This window comes from Penicillium soppii (genome assembly GCF_028829465.1).
Source record: "Penicillium soppii strain IBT 18220 chromosome Unknown utg000004l, whole genome shotgun sequence".
Lineage (NCBI taxonomy): Eukaryota > Fungi > Ascomycota > Eurotiomycetes > Eurotiales > Aspergillaceae > Penicillium > Penicillium soppii.
In genome coordinates, this window is record NW_026643234.1 from 4,945,982 (window position 1) to 4,972,098 (window position 26,117).

The following is a 26,117-nucleotide window of genomic DNA, read 5'->3' on the forward strand; positions in this document are numbered from 1 at the left end:
ATTACAACGACATCCAGGTATAATTGATACTTAAACAAGTTTTGCGCAATGCGTAAGTGTGGACGATGCCTTCTGATCGTGAAATCCATATCACTGACCATGTGTCACAGCTCGCACATTGCGAGGGCCTATCCCGCACTATGTACTTGCAGTGCTCCCTCCATGCAACTTCCTGACCCTCCATTATGCGTATTTCATCGCTACTGGACTGATAGCAAGCATCATCTTCTATCTCACATCGACGCCATGGCGGAGCGTCGCCTATATCGACTCCCTGTTCATGTGCGTTAGCGCTATGACCGGTGCGGGACTGAACACGGTATGAACTAGACAATATCTCCTAACACGACAGAAGGAAATCTAATAATTAACCCAGGTTGATCTGTCAACGCTGAACAGCTTCCAGCAAGCAATCTTGTTCCTAATGTTGATCATGGGCCATGCCGTGCTGATTTCCCTCACTGTTCTAGTCGTGCGCAAGAGAGCGTTCGAGGCCAAGTTCAAAGGCGTCTCAGATGACCGTAAACAAAAGCAAGCTTCTCGGCTTGCTTCGGTAATTGAATTGCAACCCGGAGACCGGGATCTTGCCCACGGAAGCTCTGGAATCGATGTACCAGATGAAAGCGACCAGCGCTGCAAGCCACGACCCAAGTCAGCAGTAACTGTCAAGGAGACACCGGGGAGTCCAACTCCCGAAGAACCATGGGTGGATGACGACCAAATCACCGTCGGCGGCACAGTTCGCCACCATCACCACCGCGTCTTCCCTATGGCTGGGATCGGCGCCAGACCAGATCTTAATAACCATCCCCGGGACGCGGCGCCCAATGTACCGCTTTACGCCGAGGAGTCGGTTTCCGGACTCAAAGGTGTCCTCCGCGGTACGCAGAAGTATATCGCGAAGGGCCTCATATCCCGCAACTCCCAGTTCCACGATCTCACTGCTGCTGAGCGCGAAGAACTGGGTGGAGTGGAGTACAAGGCTGTTTCGTTCCTGTCGGTCGTTGTATTTCTCTATTTCGTTATGTTCATTCTATGCGGCATCATTGGGATGGGTGGATGGCTAGAAGCTAATCATCCTGAAGTGACGCGCTCGAATGGACTCTCGCCGTTTTGGACGGGTGCTTTCTTTGCTGTTTCGGCTTTTGTGAATAGTGGCATGTCGTTGCTGGATGCGAACATGACTGCTTTGCAGCTTAAGTAGGTGCTCTTTTATCATTAATACTTGCAGCTGCAGCCACTGACCTGCTTTTAGTGCTTATCCGCTTTTGACCATGGGATTCCTGATCCTCGCGGGAAATACCCTCTACCCTTGTTTCCTGCGCTTCATTATCTGGACCATGAGGGTTATGTTACCCGATCGACCGAGGTGGCAATCGTGGCGCATTACCCTCGATTTCATCCTGGAACACCCTCGGAGGGTAAGTCGATTGCACTGGTGATGTACTCTCAATTCTCACAATGCTAGGTTTATACGAACCTTTTCCCTGCCCGCCACACGTGGTATCTGCTCGGCACAATCATCATCCTGAACGGTATTGACTGGGCAGGATTCGAGCTACTGTCCATTGGAAACAAGGACATCGAGAGTCTCCCTACAGAATACCGTGTATTGGACGGATTGTTCCAAGCCCTAGGTATGTTCGATCTAGATCCACATCGCGCATGAATACATCTAGCTAACATCTGATCACAGCGGTGCGAGCTGGTGGCTTTTACGTTGTAACCATCGCCGACCTTCGCCAGGGTCTCCTGGTCCTCTATGGTAAGTCTCAACCACCCATTACCTCGAAAGCATACTAACAACCCGCAGTACTCATGATGGTAATAAACACACAAACACTCAAAACCCAAAACCCGTCACTAACAGCCCCCAGTACGTCTCCGCGTACCCAGTAACGCTCACAATACGGCAAGTCCCCCACCGAACGAAAGCAACCCACTCTAACAGCAACAGCAACACGAACGTGTATGAAGAGCGCTCCCTAGGAATCTACGCGCACGACGAAACCCCTGACTCCCCCGCAAACACAAGCCGCAGCAACGTCTTCATGGATCTCATCCGCCACCACCTGGGCCGACCAGGCCCCCACGAGACATCGCGCGGGTACTTCGTGCACCAGCAGCTGCGGTCGCAGCTGAGCCACGATCTGTGGTGGATTGCACTGGCGGTGCTGTTCATCGCGATTGCGGAGTCGGACCACTACGCGAACCAGCCTGTGGCGTTCTCGACGTTCAATGTTATTTTCGAGGTTGTTTCTGCATACGGCTGTGTTGGTGTCAGTCTTGGGTTCCCTGGGAAGAATTACTCATTCTGTGGCGCTTGGCATGTTGTTAGTAAATTGATTCTTGTGGCAGTTACGTTGCGGGGGCGGCATCGTGGGCTGCCGGTTGCTATTGATAAGGCGGTTATGTTGCCCAGTGAGTCTTTGGCTTGGGCGGAGGAGGAAGATGCTGTTTTGAGAAGGGAGAGGTCCAGGGCTTGGGCTCAGGAGCGTGGGCCTGTTGGGGTTGTTTAGAGATACCCATTTTCTTTTTGTTTAGAATAGAGCTGGATTTATGAGACCCATGATGTTATGAGATATAAATGATTCTTTTTGTAGGTGTCACTACCTAGTGTATAACAAAGACATATGCAATAACCGTGGGACATGAAGGAGATATACAAATTAGAAAAAAATCAGCCCTACTCGTCCTCCATCTCCATCTCATCTTCGTCTTCGTCTTCGCTCTCAATCTCGAGCTCCTCTTCACTCTCCTCTTCTTCCTCGTCCTCGCTACCGGCATCGCCGGCAGGGAAACCACTCGGGCCTTCATCCTCGGCACCATTCTTCTTGGCCTCCGCTCTCCGCTTCTCTTCCTCGATGCGACCCTCCTCAAGTACAGCAGCACGCTCCGCACGGAGCTTACGCTGTGTCTTGACGAATGCACCAACAGGTGTAGTTTCCCAGTCAACATCCTTGAGGAAACCCTCGACCTCAGAGCGGTGGCGAGGAGCGTAGGAGACATTCGCACGACGCTCCTCGATCCAGCGGGCATTAGCCTCGACCTTCTGCACTAGCAGCAGGATCATTTGGTTGATCTTAGCATTCTTGTTTCCACCGCTGCGGGCAGAGACCTGCTTCAGCCAGCGCTTGAGGGAGACAACGACGGGCACGGACAATTCCGGGAACGCAATGTGCTTGGACCAGAGAACGAAGAACTCAGAAAGGAGCTCGGCGACCTGTTCGCCGACGCCGTCCTGGTAGGTACGGGAGCGTAGGTAGGATTTCGGAGCGCGGATGGCTGTGTTGAAGTCCAGGGGTCGAAGAGTGCTGGTCTTGGGGTGCTTGCGCATCTCAGCGGAGGTCAGGACCTCGAGGAGGGAGGATGAGAGCGGAATGTAGGTGCCGGTGGAGCGGGAGATGCGGAGCAGGGAGCGCGTCAGTTGGAAGCGCAGGGGGAAGTACGTGGCGGTTGGGATCAAGCGCATGGCACCGAGGGTGATTTGCACGACGGGGTAGATGAGGGGGCGCAAGGCAGATTCCTTGCCTACTTGGGCTTCCACGAGACCGTCGCAGTGCTGTGAAAGAACGCGGGACCAGAAGTCCAGCGAGTGCACGTATTGCCAGTTGTAGATGGTCTTGTAGGAGTCCTTGGTGGTGTTGGTGATACTCTTGCGCAAGTGCATGGCCAGCTGGCGGATGAAGGAGAATCCGGCTGTGTATGCGACGTTCTGGTCAATGCCCCAGATCTCGGCAGCTGAGTTCTTCATCAAGTTCACACCGGCAAGTGTGTGTACTGTGGTGTTACGGCTGCCCTTGACAACACCCTCGTAGGTGGCCTTGAGAACAGTCTCCTTGATACCAGCATCTCCGAGAACCATAAGACGACGGAGAAGCAAGAAACCTGTGATACGGGTTGCGTCGGCAGTGGCAACATCTGACCAGATTCCGACGACAATCTTAACGAGGGTCTTCAGCACCTTGCGGAACTGGAGAAGGTAGGGCAGCATGGGCTCAATGGACGCGAGGGTCATCTTGAGTGTTGATGCATCAGTTAGGTTGATCAGGAGCTGGTGAACGGAGGCAGTGTGTGATTTGATCAAAGGTGTGAGTGTCTTGAACTTCTTGGTTTCCAACGAAACCCTGATCTTTCCAGAAGCGCTCTCCTTGACAGGGAGATGGTGGGCCAGGACTTTAGGAACGGTGGTCAAGGCCGTGACAAGAACCTGGTGGTACACGTTCTTGTCGGAGATGGTATATTTCTGATCGGGGGCATCGGGGTCGTTGACATAGGCGGCCGCACGGAAGGCGAGCACAACCTGGCGCATTGCTCGAATCGAGTTCTGCTCCTCCATCAACTTCTGCCACTTCTTGACCATAGCGATCGTCAGGGTGTCGGCGTCCTCCTCGGTCTCCTCGACTTCATCCTTCTTCGACTTCTTCTTCTTCTTCTTAGCGGGCTCCTCGTCTTCGGGCGCTTCGCTTTCGCTCAGAGCGTCGACTTCTGAGAGGTCGCCTTGATCACCGAAGTCGAGTAATTCCGCATCGTTCTCCTTCAGGTATTTGTAGAACTCGGGGTCCTTCTCCTTCAACGACTCCAGTTGATCCTTGTGTTCGTCGTAAGCATCAACATCACTGGCATCTTCATCATTGTCGCCCTCAGCGTCAGAAGCCTCGTCCGCCTGTGCCTTGTCCTCTGAGCGCTTGCGCTTGCCAATCTTGGGAGTGGTGTCTTTCTTGCTGGCCTTCTTTCCTTTCGCAGTCTCTTCGGGAATGTCGAAGCCGCCAGCGAAGAAATCGTCGACGTTCATTTCGGAGAAGGCATTTTGCTTCTTCAATTCCTCTGGGCTTTTCTCTTCAGGGCCTTCGGCCTCACGTTTAGCGGCATTTTTTTCTTTTCGCTTGTCATTCAAGTGGTGTCTCTGCTTGACCTTGGCATGCGCCTTGCGTCGGTCGATAACATCTTTGAGATGGTTCTTCTCGAACTTCTTCGTGGACTTTTTAGCTCCAGGCATTTTGAGAGATTGGTGCAGAAAAGAGTCTGCAGTTGTAGCTTCGGAGTTGCAAAAAAAAATTTGGGGAGAAAATCAGCGGGTCCGCCTTCCCGACCGCCTTTGGTCTCCGATAACGTCAACATGTTTACTCTCAGTTCTACCTACATCTTCACGACTTATTTATTCTGATATTGTACATAGCGATTGAATTGATCTGCTCAGCATGTACTCTCAACGCCCACTTTCTTATGCCCCCACTCCCTACAGTTATACCCCCAATCCGGCTCGATCGGCTTCAATCAACCTAGATGAAGTATGGATTCATGTCCCCGCATTGACCAGTGCAACAGACTAACGTTGCTTGCACAGGAAGTCAAATTAGCATCCAGCTCGGCCGAGCGTGACCTATATGAATCACTCGCCGAAATCTACAGCATTATTGTCACTCTCGACGGACTCGAGAAGGCATACATCAAAGACGTGGTCACCGAGGCAGAATATACCGAAACATGTACGCGGCTATTGAAGCAATACAAATCCAGTCTCGGAGATGAGACGGTGTCGCGGGATTTTGTGGATCTGGAAACCTTTAAACGCACATGGGGCGTAAGTGTTCAGTCTCTACCCCGCAAATAGCCAACCCTCTTACATAGACGTATCATGCAGTTGGAATGCCCACGAGCTACAGAGCGATTACGCATCGGTCTTCCCGCGACTGTCGAACAGGCTTCTCATGGTGCGCCGACTCCCAGTATGGCGACAGCAACAGGACCAGCCGGCGCATCAGGCAGTCTCATTCTGGCGGCGACCGAGAACTTCATTACTTTCCTCGATGCGTTGAAACTCAACATGGTGTCCAAAGATGCATTACATCCGCTCTTGTCGGAGGTAATTCAGTCTGTGAATAAAGTCACAGACAGTGATTTTGAAGACCGCGGGAAGATTATCCAATGGTTGATTGCATTGAATCAGATGCGAGCTACTGAGGAATTAACTGAAGACCAAGCGCGAGAACTTGCTTTTGACATTGAGCAGGCTTATCAGGGCTTCAAGGCGACTTTAAATTGATTGAATTGATATTGCATCGGTAAGGCGTTCAAGTATGAAACAAAGATACCATTCTGTCTTCAGATATTGGCCAAGAATAGCCATGAATATACTTTAAAAATACCCATACTGGCTTGATACGTGATTATCTGGCTGTTCAATCCCAACATTTGAATCTATACATCTTTTTACTACAAATTGTATATTCATGCCTGATTATTCAGGCCAGTATTGACCCGCGGAACCGCCGCGCCAACCTTTCCGCTTTGGGAATATTGTCTTTTTCTTTTTTTCTCCGCCACTTGACTCCGATTCTCTCGTCTCCGGGGGGCAACGATTGCTGCGTGTACATAGTCCTGTAAAGTGCTCATAGACAGTAGCAAACATGATCAGCCCTGACGAGCCCCTTCACGGTAAGCCCACTCATGATCTACAATTCCTTTGACCCCTTCGGTCCACAAAAGATAATGAAACTGATAAGCATCGCAGTGCTCGACCTCCCCCAACTCTACCAGAAGCCTTCCGGAACTGATCTGATTAAGGCGTTGGCTTTGCTGAGTTTGCAACCGCGTACATTCGGCACAACCGCTGATGTTGTCAAGGGCCCTGCAGTCCAGCCCGAAGGGGTGACTCGTTATCTCACGTCCATCATCGCCAGCTCGTTGGCATGGCTTGACGCTGACGAGCTCCGTGAGGCTATTTGGGATGCTGCCTCTGCAAGACTGAGCGAGCGGTCTGGTCGTACCGGTTAGAATCTTCTCACCTGTGTCGGTGTTATCTGGCTAACCATGACTCATTTTCTAGCCATGCCAGCAATGTCCCGCGTTTTCAATATACCCACCTCCTCCGGCGAAGAATACACTCTTACCCTGCACGAACCCTCCCTCACAGCTGACAACCTCGGGATGAAGACTTGGGTGTCCTCTTACCTCCTCTCGCGCCGGCTCCACGGCCTCGAATCGCCACCGTCACTCGTACCTTCGTCGACCGACGCCACCATACCCACTCAGAGGCCTTTGCGGGCCCTCGAGCTTGGTGCCGGCACAGGACTGGTTGGTCTGTCTTTTGCAGCTCTCCGGGGTAAATCTGCCACCATCCACCTCACCGATTTGCCGGAGATCGTCCCGAACCTGGCGCATAACGCTGCCTTGAACATCGAGCTCCTCAACAGGACCGGGGCCGCTGTTACGACCGGTCTACTTGACTGGTCAGTCACTCCTTCACCACTTCCCACAGAGGAACAGCGGTACGATGTGATTCTCGCTGCTGATCCGTTATACTCGCCCAGCCATCCCAAGTGGTTGGTGGACACTGTTGGGCCCTGGCTTAGCCGTGGGCTCAATGCGCGAGTCGTAACGGAGATGCCGCTGCGAGACGCATATCTACCGCAGGTTAAGGAGTTCCGGCAGAGAATGGGTGCGCTAGGTTTGGCGATTATCGAAGAGGGTGAGGAGATTGGCTATGACGACTGGGAAAGTGCTGATGGAGGTGCACTGGCTGTCAAGTGTTGGTGGTCAATTTGGGGATGGAGTGAGAAGCTCGAATAGAGTGGTCGTGCAGTTGTACGACCAAACGAAATCATGAATAATAAACGACACGATAGATTATCAGGACCTTTAGATCCTAGACTTGGAATGCATATGCTCGAAGCTTTTCAATATATATATACATATATATATATATAAACATATGGGTTTTTGCGATAAGCTAAGGATCAAAAGTATCAAAAGATTCCAACGTTCTGATGAGCAAAGAGCAGTGGACATCAAACAATCACGTGGAGATGACGTCGGTGTCAGTATGCGCCATGGATTCGATGGATTTACTTGATATCGTCATTTCTTCCAATGTTCCTTTCTCTATATTTGGTATTCATCTTGCAGTATGAATTTTCCGTATAGAACAGATATATTCAGCCTGGTCAGTGAAGAGTCTGCCAAATCTTGAATCATGCTAATGCGACAGAACAGACTTGAACATAGACCACAACGCCACATGAATACCGTTAGAGTCCAAAATCTCGATACAACAGGGTGCTGCGCATGCGCAAACATATTTGTGCCCTTTTCTACGACACAAAGTCTCTATATTTTCACCTATTTACCAACTGAGATTTACTCCCTCATCCAACCCTCCGCTTACATCCAGCGCGTACCCCACCAGCAACATGATCGGCCTCCTAGCTCTCACCTCCATCCCAACGGTGACAGGAGTATCACTCGCCTCCAGCGAGCAGCGCAAAGCAAACCAACGCCGAGAGGAAGCCCGGCGGATGGTCAAATTCAACATCTATGCCGAATGCGACGGAGACACAGACGATGACCGCGAACTAAACGGGATGACGGTCGTCGTAAGAGACGGGAAGGTATTTTTCCCCTGGCTTACATCTCTGAATTCGAAATCCAAATCTAAGCTAACACAATCAAGGTCTACCTCGCAGATCCAGACCCCTCCAAGCGCGACCCGCCAGCTTTCACGGCCTTGGCATTCTACATCGAGTACCCTGAACCAGAGGAACTAAAATATTTAAAACGCGAGCGCGGCCTCGGTCTCCCCACTTATGTCGCTGATAATCCGCCTCTTCTTAATTGGATCTATGCTGATACGGTGACCCACGAACTGCGGTATGGGAATCGCTCACAGAGTGTCGAGGAAATCGTTGAGCCGTGGGACTGGTGTAAAGAGGAGAGGGTCATCTCACTCGAAGGTTGGCGGAAAAGGTTCATGGCTGTTGAGGAAGAAGAGGGTGAATGGGCGCTATATTATGACCGCGACGGCGATGAGTTGGCTGCTGTTCTGGAGGAACAGGACATGTTGGATTGTGCCTTCGTGCCTGTTACTTTGATCAGGAAAATTGTAGAGGAGAAACCTCCTCCGCCTCCCCAAGCTGCTCCCCAGGCGCAGGCGCAGGCACAGAACGGCCAGAGGCAGACGAGCGGCAAATAATGATTTTCAAGACTTGTATATAATATTCACGAACGTGATGTGTTTATGATATCGTGATGATGGGAATAGTACTGTACAAATGAAGACACTTAGTCCAAACCAGCCCAGCTACCGGCATCGCTGACGTTGCCATCAGCAGCCGCAGCAGCCTTCCTGCTCCGACTAGCCGCAATAGCACCCTTCTTCTTATTCTCCAGACGGCGCTCAAAGCCACTCTTAGTACTAATCCTCATACCACGGGCACCCTTGCCATCCTCCTCTTTATCGGTCAATCGAGGAGCCTGGCGTGCCTTGACACCATGCCTCTTCATATCCTTCTTGCTGTTCTTGCTCAGGTTCGGCAGCGCATCCAGCAGCCATTTCTGGATGGACTTGTCGCCTTCTTTGCCGCGCAGCTTCTCGCTCACATCGATGATGTTCGCAATGCTCTTCACGTACGGGATGTCTTCTTTCGTGTAGTAGGTCACAGCGATGCCACCCTCGCGGCCGGCGCGTCCGGTTCGGCCCACGCGGTGCACGTACACAGCTGCGGAGTTGGGGATGTCGTAGTTGACTACGCCGTTGATGCCGCGGAAGTCCACGCCGCGCGCGAGCAGGTCTGTTGTCACGAGAATCCAGATCTCGCCCTTACGGAAGTCGCGCATGATCTCTGATCGTTGGATGTCGGAGAGGTCGGAATGGAGCACGGCGATTCGTGACGAGCCGCCTGCTTCGGCTGGGATGTCGTATTTCAGTTCGGAGTGGAGGGCCACGGCGCGGGGAATGGTCTGTGTGAAGATGAGGAAGGGAGGTCGGAGGCGGATGTCGGAGGCTGAGGCTGCTGATGGGCGGAGGAGTTGGCGGAGGCCGAGGAGTTTACCCTGTTCTGTCGCTGCGTACACGAGTTTGTGCTCGATGTTGGGGATCGCGGAGTCTTTCAATCCTACGACTAGGCGAAGCAGTGCGTGTGACTCGCTTGGCTTTTGTCCGAGGTCTTCCTGTCGTTCTTTGATTGTCGACTTGGTCATATCTTCGATGTTTGAGCCCATGGTGGCTGACCATAGACCGACCCGTAGGTCAGGGTGCGAGCATGATTTCCAGATATCGAGTGTCTGTTCCCGGAACAAGGGGTCTAGGAGAACATCTGCTTCGTCCATCACCAGGCTGCGCACTAGAGGCAGGGTCGCCATAGTACTTGTCCGATTCGCAGATAGAGCGTTGACCAACATCAATGGCGTAGTCACGAGGATGTCACTCTTGGTGAGTGGAATATTGGCTCGTTCCTTTTTAGGCTTGTTGTCGGCATCTTCGTCCTCTGACGCGGATGATTCGTCACTTTTCTCGTCAAGAACATTGGCATTACCATCGTCACCAACACGCATGCCCTTTTTCATTAGGGTAATCTTGACACCAGTTCCAACCACTAGCTTGCGGCCCTCGTTGACGATCTGGCTAGCAAGTTCCTTGGTAGGCGCCACAACCACAGAGAGAATGCCGTGCTCGTCCGGGTGTGAGTGGTGGTGTCGCACAATCTTGTTGATCACAGGGATCAAGAATGACAAAGTTTTGCCGCTGCCAGTAGGCGCAACAACCAGGAGATCTGGCTCAGAAGACTCTCCGAGCAGCAAGGGGAGTGTTCCAAGCTGGACCTCTGTAGGCACCGTGAATCCTTGATCCGCTACGTTCTCCGCAAGCCGCGAGGAGATTTTGTATTTCGACCGCAGCTCCTTGAAGTCGAGCAGCGGCTCAGGGAACAAGCGCCTGGCGCGCTTTTGTTCCTTCTTGCTAAGAACAGGTGCTTCTTCCTTCTTAGACTTCTTCTTTTTCTTCTTAGAGTCCTTGGAGTCCTTGGTAGATTCAGACTGCTGGATATCATCCAAGTCGCGCATGTCTGTCACTTTGATCTTGTGTGAGTTCAAGATTGTGCGACGCTGCACTTCATCCATGGATTCAGCCGCATCTGATACATCTTGGGAGGAGGCTTTTTCGGCATCATCCTCGATTGCAACAGCGGTTTCTGTCACGCTAGTTGCAGGACGCTTATTTGAGCTGAAGAAGTCAAGGTCAGGGACATCTTCTTCGTCCTGTTGGGCGGTAGTGCCTCTTTTTCTTTTTTTGCCATTCTTGGACACGAGCTCGTCGGCCTCCGCGGTGCGGAAGAGCTGCGGGTTGGCTGCTTTTCCGGTGGAGGGCAAACGAGACTCTGCAGCTGCAGAGGCAGGCTTGAATTTTGTTGACCGCGTCAACAACCTGAAAGCGTCCATTTTTGTTGGATGAAAATGTCGACTTTGATATTTCGCAAGGAAGAAAAAAAAGTGGTTCGCCATCTTTGCTCCCGGACCAATCAGCGTTGCTCACCGCCGAAATGTTGTTGAACTGCAACAACTTGGGAAGATATCTTATCTGGATGTCTACATGTATGTGCAATTATCTAAGTTGTAATTATTTGAAGGTAATATATGTACGAAGCGAGAGATGCTACAAACACATAGGGAAATTGCAGGATTGGAGCACTGTCATTCAGCACAGCAGTACAGGAAAGCTTAAGGTCAAGTCAACCTATGACGCCTTGGACTACTCTCGAGAACACTTGGGCAGTGCCTAAAAACTGATTCAGATGGAACAAACGGGGAATGAATTGCAATAAGATCTATCTCAGACAACAGCTTATATTCCATCGTCTATGGTACAAAGGCGCATTAACATAGGGAAAGTAAAGGACGACAGTCTATCCATTTAGTGGGCGTGCGCAGGCTCGCCACGGTATCCAATGATGTTCATCCGACCGATCATCTCACCAACAGTGAAGAAGCCGATGACCTCAGCGGCGGTAACACCGGCAAGGGCCAACTGCTTGGGGCTGGCGTTGCGGACACGGGCGAGGATAGCCGAGGGGGAGGGGAGGTTCTTGAGAGCGGCGGGGTTGTTGATGAAGGGCTGGAAGTAGGACTGGACAGTGGCCAGGTTGCTAGAAGACTTGTTAGACTGGGGATGGTCGTGTGGTCATGTGCGAGGGTCGACTTACGGGGGAGCCATGTTTTGGCCACGGAACACCAGCTTGCCGAGCTCAAGGCCGACCTTGGAGTAGTACAGAGTCGGGGGAATCATGGCTAGATGAATTGATAGTTAGTTATGGACTTTGGGGAAAAGCAACCCGCAGTTTGGAAAGTCAACAAGGAGGTTGGACTCGAGGATCATGAGTCGGGCTGGATCGGTCGCTCGATCGTGGTTTTCTTGTTTGAAGAGTACCCAATTTCTAACGCTCCATTGTATGCATCCAAACTGGGAGAGGATCAGGGGTGTTCCTTACCATCGACGAAAGAGATGACCTTGCCGGCGGGACCACCGATCTTGCGCAGGGCACCGGCAGCGTTGGAGATTGCAGGGCCAGCGGAGGCAGAGACCTTAGACAGACCCTCAGAGGCCTTGGAGGCCGCTGAAGAAGCAGTCTCACTAGCCTTGGAGGCAGCCTCCGAAGTGGACGAAGCGTGTCTGACGGCGGTTCTCCGGGTCAGGAACTGCGATTGCCGCAGAACGGCACGGGTGGCGGCGGGCATTTTGGTGTTTTGGAGGAAATGAGTGGAAAAGAAGAAGCAAGCGAAAGTCACCCGAAGCAGTCGCTGATAGAAAGGCAGTATGATCCAATGATCTCAAGTCTCGCGCGGTAGAGATGAAGATTTGACGCTCGGGAACTTCAGGAATTGCGGTCACGTGAGTCAAATTTTAACTTAACAACATTGGAATATTTGAAGTTTTTGAGATCGGATTGTATTTAGATCTTATTATTATGATGTAGAGAGGAATGTAAGAATTTCAAGGATTCATATTAAATATTGTCTAAATAACAAAAAACAAGTGGATGAAACTCAGCACTTTTATATTGTAAGTTGCCCAGGTGTACCTGCAGCGTTAGTCAGGCCACTAGGAACATTCGGTCTATGAAAAGAGCCATTTTTTATTAGGGAAGACTTGTGCCTTCTCATAAGAATCATAGCCTATAATCTCATTCAGTCAATAGGTTAACCATGATTTGTCCACAATGGCTGTGTATGTTTGAATTGGTTGCACTGTGCTCAAAGTATATTTTTGAGCCGTGAGGCAATGAAGTATATAGACCATTTCAACAAAATTACAACTAGAATATGAGGACCTGTAGAATTGCCGTCGAATGACTGAGTTTGAGGCCAAATATGGCTGCATTTCCAGCTGTAGCTATTCAGCACCCAGTCAGCACTGTAAGTTATCCTACAGTCCTAAAGTTAACACGCGACTTACATAGTTCACACTCTTAGATCCTTTCTCGAAACCCCAGGCCAAGACACGCTAAACTACCTTTGGCACGGTCAAACAATTTCCCCGTATCTAAACGCTGTATCGTTAAAATACCGGATAATTGTAATCATATGGGCCAGTGTTTCTTACCTGTCTTAGATCGAGAGCTACGGAGTACTAGCTTGCCGTATAAGGTAGGTAGGCGGTGAAAAAGGCGAGATATAGAAGCTAGATGGAGAAATTTACTTTCTTACTGGACCTCAATAGTGACTGGATACCTACACTCGGTACAAAAACGCTCCTCATACCTCATGAATTCAGGTGTTCGTCTACGCCCCGCGCGGGCCCAAGATCTGCCTGAGATCGCCAATATCATCGCACAGGCCATGCTGGAGGATGAACTCTTTACCTGGATGTGTCCTGGGCGCCATGAGTACTATGCAGATTTCCGCTATGGATTTCTCCGGCGACTGAAGACACGTTTCGTCACCCCGGGTTATGTGATGATTGTGGCGGTAGAACACTCCGGAGACCGTGAGGAGATCCGAGGCTACAGTGGGTGGGTGAGATACGGGACCGGGGCAGATGCCGTACAATGGAAGCGCGCGAATAATGGCTGGTGGCATGGTGGTGATCCCCATTTCATCTATCTACTCTAATCTTATCCGCGATCGTCATAGGCAACCGCCTGGCTAACACCAGCATATATTATAGCCCTGGAGCGCACACTGCTGGACCTAGAGGACCGATATTTCTCCCTGGTATTCCCGGACCGCAGTAAGGATTTAGATCGATTACAGCAGTTCAGGACGGCCGCAGATGACACCTTCCCCTTCGCTGACTTCCCCGAGTTATGGTACCTGGGGCAATTGGCTATCGACCCACCGCATCAGCGCCGCGGCATTGGTAAACAACTGGTCGAATGGGGGCTGCAGCAGGCAAAACGAGAGCATGTGTGTGTCGGGTTGGAGGCCGGTATCAAGGGTGCGGGGTTGTATAAGAAGCTCGGCTTTGATATAGTCAATATGACTAACTTAACTCCGGGTGTGGATGTTCGGGCAATGATGTACACTATATAGTGCGTATAACTACATGATGAGGACCAGCAATCCACTTAGGAGATTTGAACCCTTATGGTGGTACATGATGATTATTGCCCCGAAAAATTACTCTTGATTGAGATTAGGCCGATACCGAAGATTAAATTATAGATTCCTGAGTATCTATAGGGGCTCTTTATAACTAGTCGAGAGAACTCTCTCTACCTAGGAAGGACGCTACTTCACGATGTGTAGATATATATCATCTATAGCTATTCAGGTATTTAAAGTGATTAGAAATTAAACTCTCGACCACTTGCAAAGACACAATGCCGTCATACCAATAGCAAATGTTAGGATATACTGCAACCCAGTCCTGGTTTTGAGACTCATCTGTTGTTCTCTGCTATCCAGGGTACCAGTAGCGAGCGAACTCATCTTCAATTGTTTTGTTCCGGTTCGGACCCGAGACAGGAAAGGGATCAGGTCTGTCCCACCAAGCCCCTTTCGAGTCTCTGCTGGAGCGTTAGAAGGACTTTCAGGTTGAGGCGGGGAGGAATTCTTATCGCAAGAACAAAGAGAACAAAGATCCTGTCGTTCATTTTTGAACGATTGGGTCAAGATATAACGAGCCACAATCCGGATGTGGACATCTCGCATAGAGACCATCATTTCGAGACAGGCGTTGTAGGCAGCGAGGAGGCCCTGGTCGTCACTTCGCTCCTCCACAAAGGCTCGGATGTTGGCAATCTCTGCTATATGTTCAAAGAACCGGCGGTGAATTCCAGGCATAAATTTGCGCATCTCGGAGAAGAAGCTCTTGTCGCCTTTAGACGTTTTCGAGTGCGAGATGCCTAGGACAAGGTCGAAGAAGACCACCAGCGAGTTTTGCCCGTTGCTTATCCCGACAACTGAGCGACGGTATTCTTCCTTATCGGTCCCATCATCGTAGACTAGACCACCTATTGACTGGCTGCCTGCGAAAAAAGGCCGTAGGTGGTGATAGAAGACATGTGGATCGATACCCTAGGACACTCGGTTGAGAATGTCAAGCACTCCCTGGAGGCCTTTGGAAAAGGTGCTTAAACACTCTGTGACTGTAATAACATCCCCAGCACGTGCGGCAGCGATCGCGTTTATCATTGATGGTACGGCTGAGGCCGCCATGCCCTCAATGGCAATGGAAATCCGGTAAAACCACTGCTCCCCCGAGCTCCCAGTAAATGTGCAACATAGTATCATATCTTCTGGCCGACTGCATGCTAGATCTTGATCAATTGATCGGTAGTTCCACATATTGACAGCGGCGTATACCCCTATCGGGGGAAGTTCCAAATATGCACAAACACTCAACAGTGGAACCATGAGTGGAGGAGGTATCCTCTTTTCGTATCCATTGATGTTAGTTCAATCTCAGGAAAGAGACAAAAAAAAGAGTTGATGTGTCTTACTCCTCTAGGTGCTTTCTCTCCAAATACATAGGCATGGAGCATGAAAGTTAGGCACACGTTCGCCCTCCTCCACTCCGCAGGAGTTTTCAAACGATCCGTCGAGAGGACCGGAAGCCGGTCAATTGCCTGTCGTAGCTTCTTGGTCACGACAAGTGATGGCAGATCGGCCACAATGGCCTCCCACTCAGCATAATACGGATCTGGGAGGACTCTCAGTGGCGGTTCCGGGGGCAGAAAGCCGCGGCTTGAGGACATTCCATAGTCAGATAAAAGGGGAATCGGACGAGTCATCTTGAGGAAAGGTGAGCGTTAGTTTCGAGAACAATATGATTTGGCAACCTGGATCAACACAGAGGCTAGCTTGCGATCCAAGAGCAATTGAAGATTATGAACAGAACAGATCAAAGCAGATTTTGTTGCTCCGGCGAGTGTGCTAGGACAAGCAAGGTCTACCGCGAAGGGACACAGACTATTACTTGGTGCCTCGAATAAGGTCCATCGAAAAGTATTTTCTTTCCTGTCTAACCGCCCCGCCACGTAGCTGAGATTCGATGCAGGGCATCCACTCTTTTGTGGCAGGCCTGGGGGGACGGCGGATCTTGACCATTGGGGATCGGATGAATGCAAAGAACAAAAAGAAAATATAAATGATTAATTGTAAAACAAATACGTGCAGATGAATTGGAGAATGGAGAGAGTAAAAACATGGAGAAACGGGGCTACTAGTAGGCAAACTCCGGCGTGCAGCCTGGTGCCTACAGGAACGAACCATCGAATCAAAACCAAACTAACGGTCTGAAAGAGAAGCAAAGAGCCATGCCGCTAAATATCAGAATAGCATTAAACAGGAATCAACTGGGATTGCGCAATAATATGCCTGGAGTGCAGTGAGGTGTCTCGAAAAGACAAAAAAGGCCGCTAGTACGCTCTATGTGGTGCGAATTCCAGATCCCGTCGAACAGAGGACAACATCGCATGCCTCCAAACCACCTACATATCTGGCCGGCCAACGAATCCATGTTCATCGCCAATCCTTCCTCGGATGGCTCTTCTGCTGCACGCTCTTTGCCCCCGGGGCAGCATTTTCAGATCTGACGCAATCTTCAGACAAGCTGCCCACCTTCTTCGATCACCATTTTCCAAGCGTCACGCCTCAGCTGATCTCGCCGCAGTCACTGCAGGCCCAATTCATCGCCAATCCGCATGTGCCCATAATGGACATCAAATGCTCGAAGCAGCAACACTCTAATGTGGTCATCATTGGCGATGCTGCCTATGCTGTACAGCCGTTCTACGGCCAAGGGTTGAATGCCGGTCTGGAGGATGTTCGGATCCTCTTCGACTCATTGGACCAGCTGCAAGCACACCGCTTGGGTGGTATTCTCTTAACTTCATTCAATTTTATTCCATGTATGTGGAAATGCACTAGGGCTAAATATACGCAAACCAGATATCTAAACCTCCAATCAATACAGTGTTTCGTGAAATCATTGCATATATGTTCAATCCAAAGATGACAAGGCTCACGGATGGCGAACAAGATATTCTCAAGCAACCCAGCGCGGACCTCCAGGCAGCGAATGATGCGCACCTAGACAATCAGAATAAGGGAAGTTCCGCTGTATTGACATAATCTATGTTATCCTTATGCCCCTCTATCCGAGGAATGGAGGTATTGAATAACCGATCCCACACCCGAGTCTGCTTGCCGTAATTATGGCTATTCTTCCAGCCCTTGCGATGATGAAGATCGTGATCCTCAATAACAAGCTCCATATCACACAGCCGCAGCAGCCACGTCCACGGATTCGCCGCCGTAGCAATCATCCGCAACCCACTGTGTCCCAGAATCTCTGTGAACACCACGTACTGCTGGCATATCCACCACTCGTAGAAGCCCATTGGGAATCCAAGTAGTTTCAGCGTGCTGTACGCGAGCAGCGGCGTGCCGATCACGTCAATGAACTCCTGCACCGTGTCCGCGTATGCGGTCAGCAGCGGAACAGGGTGCTTGGTCAGGTGGTGCGTGCGGTGGAATTGCCAGAGATTTTCTGTTTCGTGGGCTGAGCGGTGCATGATGTAGTACCAGAAGTCGATGGCGAGAGGGTACATCCCGGTTTCGAAGATTAGCCAGCCCCAGCGGATCGTTGAGGGGCCTTCGTTGGCGCGATAGGCCAGGAAGACGGTGAGCATGGGCCGGAGGATAATCACTGACAGCACCGTTTGCACAGTTTTGCCCACTCCTACGTCTGGTACGCCGTCGCGGGCGTGTTTGTCTCCGTCGAAGAAGCCCAGGCTGTGGCCCATGCGTCGGAGGACGTGGGTTTCTTTCACGGCGATGGCTTCTAGGGCTAGACTGTAGTAGACAAATGCTAGCCAGGCTGAGGGGTGGCCGAAGATGGTGATGTAGAGTTGATGGAGGAGGAGTGGGAGACCGCCGTGGAGGATGATCCAACGATGGAACTGCATCTCTGGTGCATAAGGGACCTTTTCCGTTTTCTGATGAACGGGGACTTCTTGGTCAAGTTCGACATGATGCACATTTAGATATTCCAGAAGCCAGTGGCCGTAGTTCCACTGCGAGCGATCCCAGGTTCGCCAGGTGGACTTCATCGAATCCTTTGGATTGCGCATCGGGGCGGCCATTCTGAGTAGCGATTTAAAAGGGGTGGAAAGATATCAGGGATATCCCTTCTGGTCCTCCCGCTGGATGTTATATTCATGTTTAACTTTGAGAACACATGGGGTGGGTCATCCAACAAAAGAATAGTTGGGAACCGAGGTGTGGGGATGAAGATCACTTCTGTATACTGCTGTTACTGGTTAATGATCATTCACAAGAGATAATATTGACAAATGAGGAAGGGTAGAAAAGTCCGACTGATGCAATAAATCATATAATTTTCATTTCTTGGTGTCCTTTAATATTGGGATGTCAAATGCCATCCCATTTGGAATGAGTCTCCCATGCATGAGATAGATAGATAGATAGATCTCTCCCTCTCTTTCTCGCTTTTCTCCTTCTCCCCTTTCTCCTTCTCCCCTTTCTCCTTCTCTCCTCCGTCCGCAGTTCAATATTCATTTCTTCAAATCTCATTGCCATCGTATTATTTCTCAGCAATAACCTTGATTAATATGGGAAGCCAGATATGGAGTGGGTCTGCTTCAATCTTACAATCTTGTCCATTTTCAGTGTTGATCAGCGCTGGACAGCATCTGATACCGAGGCATATGGATTATGTCATCCTTTCACACGTTGAAATTAATAAGAACTACGTAGTACGGAGTAGACATCACTGTAATGTGGTAGCGAGGGGGCTCAAACGTGGGGTACTATTCGTTCGCGCAATTTTAGGATTTATACTCCACCAGGCTAGCATTTTACTATACAATGTTGTACTCCGGTCAATAAAAGAGATATATTAGTCAGCGTATTTACCCTCGTGATCTGAGTCGTATATTCTTTATAGAAGTTAAATAAGAGGCTTTCTGGCTAGCTCTCTAAGCTCCGACTGGGAGATCGAAATTGCGATCTCGCGAATATCTTGAGACACAATTTCTCCGACTTCGTCGTTCATCCGCCCCCCAAAGATAAAGTTTATTTTTAGACAGGAATATTGTATGCGACCCGTTGTTATCCTCCATAACCGGCTGTCCTGGTTGGAGACCATAGGATCGAGCAATTATTTGGCCTCCGGAGTCGGGACTTATTACTCTTTTCTTCCTGATGATGAGGACTTGATTGACTCGAGGTCCATCAAGGGGAGACAGTGAACTGGGAATCGTCGGCGACATGGCCAAAAGCAAGAGGGAGTTAGCCTATAATTCCTTGGGGCAGACCGGAGGTTTTCGTAGGTGACTTGACAGGCGAGACTGCTGCAGAAGGCGAGTAGCGCTTCTGGAGGCAGGCATTATTGCAACAGTGGACAGATCTTCAGGAGCTTGCTTATCAGAGTTGTCAGTTGGTGAAATCATCATTAGGATTAAGGGCAGGTCTGATGTAATTGTTAGTTGTACAGCGTAAATTGATATGCAGGAACATGGGGCGCTCAACCGCTAATTGGCTCAACTCAGCAACACTTCTGCCAGTTGGCCAAGGCTGAAATATGTACTGTTTGTACTGTTTGTAGCTGATGAGAAAGAGTGACAATGCTGCCTGACAATAAAGGCTTCTAGTTTGCACCGTTTATGCGGAAAAAAGCGTTTCCCCACCCCGAACCCATTCCATCAACCAGAGAAAAGATATCCGCCGGAGAATTGCCACTCTCGGTTGATAGGGAGAATTCATTTATCACTTTTGTATTATTGTATTGCGGACTATTGTACCTTTTTCTTCATTGAAACAGCGAAATCATTGATTTGAAATGGTACAGATTCAAACACTTGGAGGAAACTCCAATCCGACTGACATTAAAGCTTCTAATTAACCGATAGCCGATCACTATTCGGCCAGCGAGGACTGAGAGCGGGCAAGGGTTTCCCGATCAAGACGTATGAAGCAATTGACCCCCGCACGGTTAAATGGGTGCCCCTCTGCTCCACTCCTGTTATTTGTATGACCGTGGGGTTGAAAACAGCTGGTCGCGGTTGAATAAGTTGTACAGATCACCTGGACTCCGATTTTTTCTTATTAAAGCTGGCACCCTTGCATTGCATTTACATTTATCCTTTCCATTCTCTTCTGCCTTATACCCTCCCCCCTACACAATGGCCTCCGCAACCGTCACAAAGACCAACATCGGTGTCTACACCAACCCCAAACATGACCTCTGGATCGCCGATTCGACTCCAACAGTAGAGGACATCAATTCTGGCAAGGGCCTGAAGGCCGGCGAGGTCACAGTTGAGGTCCGCAGCACTGGTATCTGCGGTTCCGATGTTCACTTCTGGCACGCCGGGTGTATTGGTCCTATGATCGTCACTGGCGACCACGTCCTCGGCCACGAATCGGCAGGCCAGATCCTTGCAGTCGCGCCTGATGTCACACACCTCAAGGTCGGCGACCGCGTCGCTATTGAGCCCAATGTTATCTGCAACGCCTGCGAGCCCTGTCTGACCGGTCGCTACAACGGCTGCGAAAATGTCGCTTTCCTCTCCACTCCCCCTGTCGACGGCCTGCTCCGTCGCTACGTCAATCACCCCGCCGTTTGGTGCCACAAGATCGGTGATATGAGCTTCGAGGATGGTGCTATGCTTGAGCCTCTGAGTGTTACTCTGGCTGCTGTCGAGCGCAGCGGTCTGCGTCTCGGTGACTCTCTGTTGATCACCGGTGCCGGGCCTATCGGTCTCATCAGCTTGCTCAGCGCGCGGGCTGCGGGTGCTTGTCCCATTGTCATCACCGATATTGATGAGGGCCGTCTGGCTTTCGCCAAGTCGCTTGTTCCTGAAGTTCGCACCTACAAGGTTGAGATTGGCAAGTCAGCTGAAGAGTGCGCAGACGGTATTATCAATGCCCTGAATGACGGCAAGGGCTCTGGCCCTGATGCACTGCGCCCTAAGCTGGCTTTGGAATGCACCGGTGTCGAAAGCAGTGTCAACTCCGCTATCTGGAGTGTCAAGTTCGGTGGCAAGGTCTTTGTCATTGGTGTCGGCAAGAACGAGATGACTATTCCCTTCATGCGTCTCAGCACCCAGGAGATCGACCTGCAGTACCAGTACCGATACTGCAACACCTGGCCCCGCGCCATTCGCCTTGTCCAGAACGGTGTGATTGACCTGAGCAAGTTGGTCACTCACCGGTTCTCACTTGAGGATGCTCTCAAGGCATTTGAGACAGCTGCCAACCCCAAGACTGGAGCTATTAAGGTGCAGATCATGAGCTCAGAGGAGGATGTTAAGGCCGCCAATGCTGGTCAGAAGATTTAAAGAGACGAAAAAGATGAAGGGCGATATTTGAGAACATCAGCGGGTTTCTGGTTGGGATCAAGAGCCTTTGGCGTTGACGATTTTCCTTTTAATGACGAATGATGTCTAGATATGCTTTCGGGCAGTTAGAAGATGACTTCAAACTTTTCAAAATTATTCAGTATGATGTGCAAAGTAGAATATCCTGGGATAGATGAGATTGTTCTGACAGAACAGACATAAGGACCTTGCAAGCCAAGGACCTGGTTGGATCACCAAGGTACCTTGGGTAGTCAGCTACTGCCTCCCCACGGGGCCACACGTCATTCTCAGGCCTAAGCCGGCATGAAGTCCGGGTAATCATTTGGTGAAATGAAAGACGTGTCCGACGAATTAAAACAGCCTTGCAACTTGGATCTAGAAGCCACTAATCAGTTGGTACTAGTGATCTAGGGCGTTATGGCACAACTGATCCAAGTCTGTGGGACAACATATGGGAATGACTAGTGTCAGGTGTCACATCGTATGCAAACTTCATGCAGACATTCCGAAAGCGCATGGAAAGTAACCATAATGTGGTATTCTAGAGCATCGCCACACTCTATATACGACGCAGAAGCTCCAGGCTTTTGCTTGTCCAACAACGCTACACAGTATGCGTAACGACTTTGAGTGCCAACTACAAATGGTTGTGCTTTGAGCTAATCAGTTCAAGTATTCAGAGATCAAAAGGTGCTTTCTGCCAACCACCTTTACTGAATTCACCCATCCGAATTTGCCATAACCATCAATATTGTGAGCTCTAGCCCACTACTGATATTCACCTACAGCAACTAACTGTTTAGCTCTACTTCAGTTCATTGTTGGTCACGTGTCCAAGGCTTATGGAATTTGAATGTTCTCTGTCGAAGTGGAGAAGTACGCTACTTTACTTCTATTTATACAAAAAGACGCACCAGCAAACTTCAGCATAAGAAAATTATGTTGACGTCTAAAGAAGCTCTTAAAAGAGCCGTTATTCCTTTGAGAGCTGGGTCCATGCACTTCCAAGGCTGCTGGTACTGTCTTTCGGCATTTTCCTACCTGTATGATCCTTGCCTAAGAGGCTAATATGACACAGCACAATAAATGTTGCCAACCAAGATTTCCTTCCTGGGAAAGGGTAGCAGCAAATCCAATCAAGAAAGCTAAACCCAATGCCAAATGGAGTAAAAAGCAAAAGCAGGACCCTGCATAGACCCCGAAGCTACTACTACGCTGTGTGGGGTGTTGGATAGCAGGACCGGGATGGTTGCCGATCAGCCAAGAGAACACCCGACAATTGCCCGTTCTCCGCAACAGCAAAGCACCATTCAATGCAATGCAATGCGACATAAAGTCATGCTGACTAGATGCCCAGCAAGATTTCAATAGATCAATGACATCCCCACAGTTCCCCTCAATTGGCATCTGGCCTAGCACAGCTTTTCTTAAAAGGATGCACGGGAACCCTTTTCAATTCCCCAGATCTACTCCCGTTGTGCTACGGTCGCCAGATCTCAACGATGAAAGGCATTTTGGTTCTTCTGGCTCCCTTAGTGGGCGCTGCTGTCTTAGGATCAACAGATCGGCTTGATAATTGTCCAGGTTATAAGGCTTCCAATATTAAACAATTGGGTCCGAGACTAACGGCAGATTTAACTCTCGCCGGTGATGCCTGTAATACCTACGGCTCGGACCTTGCAGATTTGAAATTACTGGTAGAGGAACAAACCGGTACATTCTGAACCATCACATGCCACAAAAGCACATACTCACAAACCCAGAAAACCGCCTCCATGTCATCATCTACGACGCCGCCGAGGAAGTCTACCAAGTCCCGAACGCTGCGCTCCCCCGACCAGATATCGAAAAAGCAAAGGAGTCCACCCTCCACTTCGACTTCAAAGAGAATCCCTTCTCGTTCCGCGTCCTGCGCGGAAATGAAGTCCTTTTCGATACATCCGGCACAAACATCATCTTCCAATCCCAGTATCTAAATCTGCGCACCTGGCTACCCACCGATCCAAACCTCTACGGTCTGGGCGAACACAGTGATTCGCTGCGTCTCCCGACGACAAATTACACGCGAACAATCTGGAACCGCGATGCGTATGGCATTCCGTCGGATTCGAATCTTTACGGTGCGCATCCGGTGTATGTGGATCATCGCGGGAAAAAAGGGACTCATGGTGTTTTCTTTTTGAATTCCAATGGCATGGATATTAAAATTGATAAGACTGCTGGTGGGAAGCAGTATTTGGAGTATAATGCTCTTGGTGGTGTCTTGGATTTCTATTTCCTTGCTGGTCCTACGCCCAAGGATGTGAGTGTGCAGTATTCGGAGGTTGTGGGGCTTCCTACTATGCAGAGTTATTGGACTTTTGGGGTATGTTGATGTCATGTTTTGGGCTGGGCTGTGTTGACTTGGTTTAGTACCACAACTGCCGATATGGCTACCAGGATGTCTTTGACGTCGCTGAAGCTGTCTACAACTACAGCAAGGCTGGCATTCCGCTTGAGACTATGTGGACTGATATCGACTACATGAGTGGCCGTCGTGTGTTCACTCTAGATGATGAGCGCTTCCCACTGGACAAGATGCGGGAGCTGGTTTCGTACCTCCACAAGCATGATCAGCACTACATCGTTATGGTCGACCCCGCCGTCAGTCACTCCGGTAAGGAATATGCCCATCAGCTTAGACCACTTCTAACAGCGCTAGACAACGGTGCCTTCAAGCGCGGCGACGCCCAAGGTATCTTCCTATACCGCGACAACGAGCAATCAGAACTCTATCAAGGTATGATCCCGTTGACCAGCACCTAAGCATAACGAATACTCACAATCTCAGGCGCTGTCTGGCCCGGCCTAACCGTCTTCCCAGACTGGTTCAACCCCCAAACCCAGAGCTACTGGAACAAAGAATTTAGCCAATTCTTCAGCAAGGACCACGGCGTCGACATAGACGGCCTCTGGATCGACATGAACGAAGCCGCCAATTTTTGCCCTTACCCCTGCGCCAACCCCGCAGAATACGCCCAGCAGAACAGCCTCCCCCCAGCCGCTCCCCCAGTCCGCTCCCCTCCACGCCACATCCCCGGGTTCCCGGCCAATTTCCAACCCGGCTCGACTTCTTCTTCCTCTCCTACTCCCCGCGTGAAGAGAGGCGACACCGTGCCCGAAATTCGGGCCAAGCGCAAGACTGAAAAGAATAAGGCCAAGAAGCTCGGTCTCCCCGGTCGAGACCTGATTAACCCCCGGTACCAGATTGCCAACGAGGCCGGCTCCATCAGCAACAAGACTATCGACACGGATATCATCCACGAGGGCGGCTATGCCGAATATGACACGCACAATCTCTACGGCACGATGATGAGCTCTGCGTCGCGGGAAGCGATGCTCCAGCGCCGCCCCGCCGTCCGCCCTCTCATCATCACCCGCAGCACCTTTGCCGGTGCAGGCGCCCACGTCGGCCACTGGTATGCCATGCTCCCCGTTCCACAGATCAGAATTCATCCAAAGTCCAACATAGACTAACCACATGTGTAATCAACCAGGCTCGGCGACAATCTCAGCCAGTGGGACAAATACCGCGTGTCGATCCCGCAAATGCTGGCTTTCGCGTCCATCTTCCAGATCCCCATGGTCGGCAGCGACGTCTGCGGTTTCGGCGGGAATACCACCGAAGAACTGTGCGCGCGCTGGGCGACGCTGGGCGCGTTCTATCCTTTCTATCGGAATCACAATGAACTCGGCAGCATTCCGCAGGAGTTTTACCGCTGGGAGAGCGTTGCTGAAGCCGCGAGGAAAATCATCGATATTCGCTACCGCCTGTTGGATTATTTGTATACTTCGTTCCACAGGCAGAGCGTTACCGGGGCGCCGTTCTTGCAGCCGCTTTTCTACGTTTATCCTGGTGATGAGAAGACGTTTGGGAATGAGGCGCAGTTCTTTTACGGTGATGCTTTGCTCGTGTCGCCCGTTGCTGGGGAGGGGGAGAGCTCGGTGCAGGCTTATTTCCCGGATTTGTTCTATGATTGGTTTACTGGAAAGGAGGTTTCTGGGGATGTGACAATTGCGGATGTGGCGATTACGGATATCCCGATTCATGTGCGTGGTGGGAGTATTATTCCGTTGCGGGTTGAGGGGGCGATGACTACGACGGAGTTGAGGAAGCGTGGGTTTGAGATTCTTGTTGCGCCTGGTGCTGATGGGACGGCGGTTGGGGAGTTGTATCTTGATGACGGGGAGTCGATTCGGGTGGATAAGGCGGCGGAGATTAGGTTTGAGTTTGCGGGTGGGAAGTTGAAGATTCTCGGGAAGTTTGGATATCATCCGAATGTGGTTGTTGAGGCTGTTACGCTGCTTGGGCAGAAGGGCAAGTCTCGACGAGATGTTGAGTATGACGCGAAGAGACAGAGCGTTACGAAGAAGGTGCAGATTGAGTTGACGGGGCCTACGGAAGTGACTTTGGTTTAGATTATTAGGCTGAGCGGATGGCTTTAGATGCCCATGGAGTATGAGTTAGTAATCCATACT

The 26,117-nt window shown here is 50.5% G+C and overlaps 13 protein-coding genes across 13 annotated transcripts; 8 read left to right on the forward strand and 5 right to left on the reverse strand.

The window, feature by feature from the left end:
- Positions 1–48: 48 nt before the first annotated feature.
- On the forward strand, positions 49–2,519 carry N7529_005300 (uncharacterized protein; the record flags this gene model as incomplete). Its single annotated transcript, XM_057240827.1, has 8 exons — positions 49–52; positions 111–319; positions 377–1,200; positions 1,256–1,421; positions 1,469–1,637; positions 1,697–1,765; positions 1,814–1,824; positions 1,878–2,519. 8 exons carry the CDS (start codon positions 49–51, stop codon positions 2,517–2,519), a joined length of 2,094 nt encoding a protein of 697 aa, XP_057100122.1.
- Positions 2,520–2,686: 167 nt separating this feature from the next.
- N7529_005301 (mRNA-binding ribosome synthesis protein NOC2) lies at positions 2,687–4,999 on the reverse strand (the record flags this gene model as incomplete). The annotated part of the gene is made up of 1 exon (XM_057240828.1): positions 2,687–4,999. The coding sequence occupies one exon, from the start codon at positions 4,997–4,999 to the stop codon at positions 2,687–2,689; it is 2,313 nt and encodes a 770-aa protein (XP_057100123.1).
- Positions 5,000–5,201: 202 nt separating this feature from the next.
- On the forward strand, positions 5,202–6,046 carry N7529_005302 (ESCRT-I subunit protein VPS28; the record flags this gene model as incomplete). The annotated part of the gene is made up of 3 exons (XM_057240829.1): positions 5,202–5,291; positions 5,348–5,584; positions 5,645–6,046. 3 exons carry the CDS (start codon positions 5,202–5,204, stop codon positions 6,044–6,046), a joined length of 729 nt encoding a protein of 242 aa, XP_057100124.1.
- Positions 6,047–6,410: 364 nt separating this feature from the next.
- On the forward strand, positions 6,411–7,572 carry N7529_005303 (S-adenosylmethionine-dependent methyltransferase; the record flags this gene model as incomplete). Its single annotated transcript, XM_057240830.1, has 3 exons — positions 6,411–6,438; positions 6,515–6,772; positions 6,830–7,572. 3 exons carry the CDS (start codon positions 6,411–6,413, stop codon positions 7,570–7,572), a joined length of 1,029 nt encoding a protein of 342 aa, XP_057100125.1.
- Positions 7,573–8,192: 620 nt separating this feature from the next.
- N7529_005304 (uncharacterized protein) lies at positions 8,193–8,971 on the forward strand (the record flags this gene model as incomplete). The annotated part of the gene is made up of 2 exons (XM_057240831.1): positions 8,193–8,390; positions 8,453–8,971. The coding sequence occupies 2 exons, from the start codon at positions 8,193–8,195 to the stop codon at positions 8,969–8,971; spliced, it is 717 nt and encodes a 238-aa protein (XP_057100126.1).
- An 89-nt stretch (positions 8,972–9,060) lies between these two features.
- rok1 (RNA-dependent ATPase ROK1) lies at positions 9,061–11,214 on the reverse strand (the record flags this gene model as incomplete). The annotated part of the gene is made up of 1 exon (XM_057240832.1): positions 9,061–11,214. The coding sequence occupies one exon, from the start codon at positions 11,212–11,214 to the stop codon at positions 9,061–9,063; it is 2,154 nt and encodes a 717-aa protein (XP_057100127.1).
- A 472-nt stretch (positions 11,215–11,686) lies between these two features.
- Positions 11,687–12,507, reverse strand: N7529_005306 (F1F0 ATP synthase subunit g; the record flags this gene model as incomplete). Its single annotated transcript, XM_057240833.1, has 3 exons — positions 11,687–11,918; positions 11,976–12,060; positions 12,261–12,507. 3 exons carry the CDS (start codon positions 12,505–12,507, stop codon positions 11,687–11,689), a joined length of 564 nt encoding a protein of 187 aa, XP_057100128.1.
- Positions 12,508–13,533: 1,026 nt separating this feature from the next.
- N7529_005307 (GNAT family acetyltransferase) lies at positions 13,534–14,301 on the forward strand (the record flags this gene model as incomplete). Its single annotated transcript, XM_057240834.1, has 2 exons — positions 13,534–13,852; positions 13,937–14,301. The coding sequence occupies 2 exons, from the start codon at positions 13,534–13,536 to the stop codon at positions 14,299–14,301; spliced, it is 684 nt and encodes a 227-aa protein (XP_057100129.1).
- Positions 14,302–14,562: 261 nt separating this feature from the next.
- Positions 14,563–16,004, reverse strand: N7529_005308 (uncharacterized protein; the record flags this gene model as incomplete). Its single annotated transcript, XM_057240835.1, has 2 exons — positions 14,563–15,288; positions 15,714–16,004. 2 exons carry the CDS (start codon positions 16,002–16,004, stop codon positions 14,563–14,565), a joined length of 1,017 nt encoding a protein of 338 aa, XP_057100130.1.
- A 923-nt stretch (positions 16,005–16,927) lies between these two features.
- N7529_005309 (FAD-dependent oxidoreductase) lies at positions 16,928–17,346 on the forward strand (the record flags this gene model as incomplete). The annotated part of the gene is made up of 2 exons (XM_057240836.1): positions 16,928–17,123; positions 17,189–17,346. The coding sequence occupies 2 exons, from the start codon at positions 16,928–16,930 to the stop codon at positions 17,344–17,346; spliced, it is 354 nt and encodes a 117-aa protein (XP_057100131.1).
- N7529_005310 (sterol desaturase family protein) lies at positions 17,313–18,359 on the reverse strand (the record flags this gene model as incomplete). Its single annotated transcript, XM_057240837.1, has 1 exon — positions 17,313–18,359. The coding sequence occupies one exon, from the start codon at positions 18,357–18,359 to the stop codon at positions 17,313–17,315; it is 1,047 nt and encodes a 348-aa protein (XP_057100132.1).
- A 2,061-nt stretch (positions 18,360–20,420) lies between these two features.
- Positions 20,421–21,578, forward strand: N7529_005311 (NAD(P)-dependent alcohol dehydrogenase; the record flags this gene model as incomplete). Its single annotated transcript, XM_057240838.1, has 1 exon — positions 20,421–21,578. The coding sequence occupies one exon, from the start codon at positions 20,421–20,423 to the stop codon at positions 21,576–21,578; it is 1,158 nt and encodes a 385-aa protein (XP_057100133.1).
- Positions 21,579–23,331: 1,753 nt separating this feature from the next.
- Positions 23,332–26,057, forward strand: agdC (putative alpha-glucosidase; the record flags this gene model as incomplete). Its single annotated transcript, XM_057240839.1, has 4 exons — positions 23,332–23,964; positions 24,012–24,378; positions 24,430–25,057; positions 25,136–26,057. The coding sequence occupies 4 exons, from the start codon at positions 23,332–23,334 to the stop codon at positions 26,055–26,057; spliced, it is 2,550 nt and encodes an 849-aa protein (XP_057100134.1).
- Between the last annotated feature and the right edge of the window lie 60 nt (positions 26,058–26,117).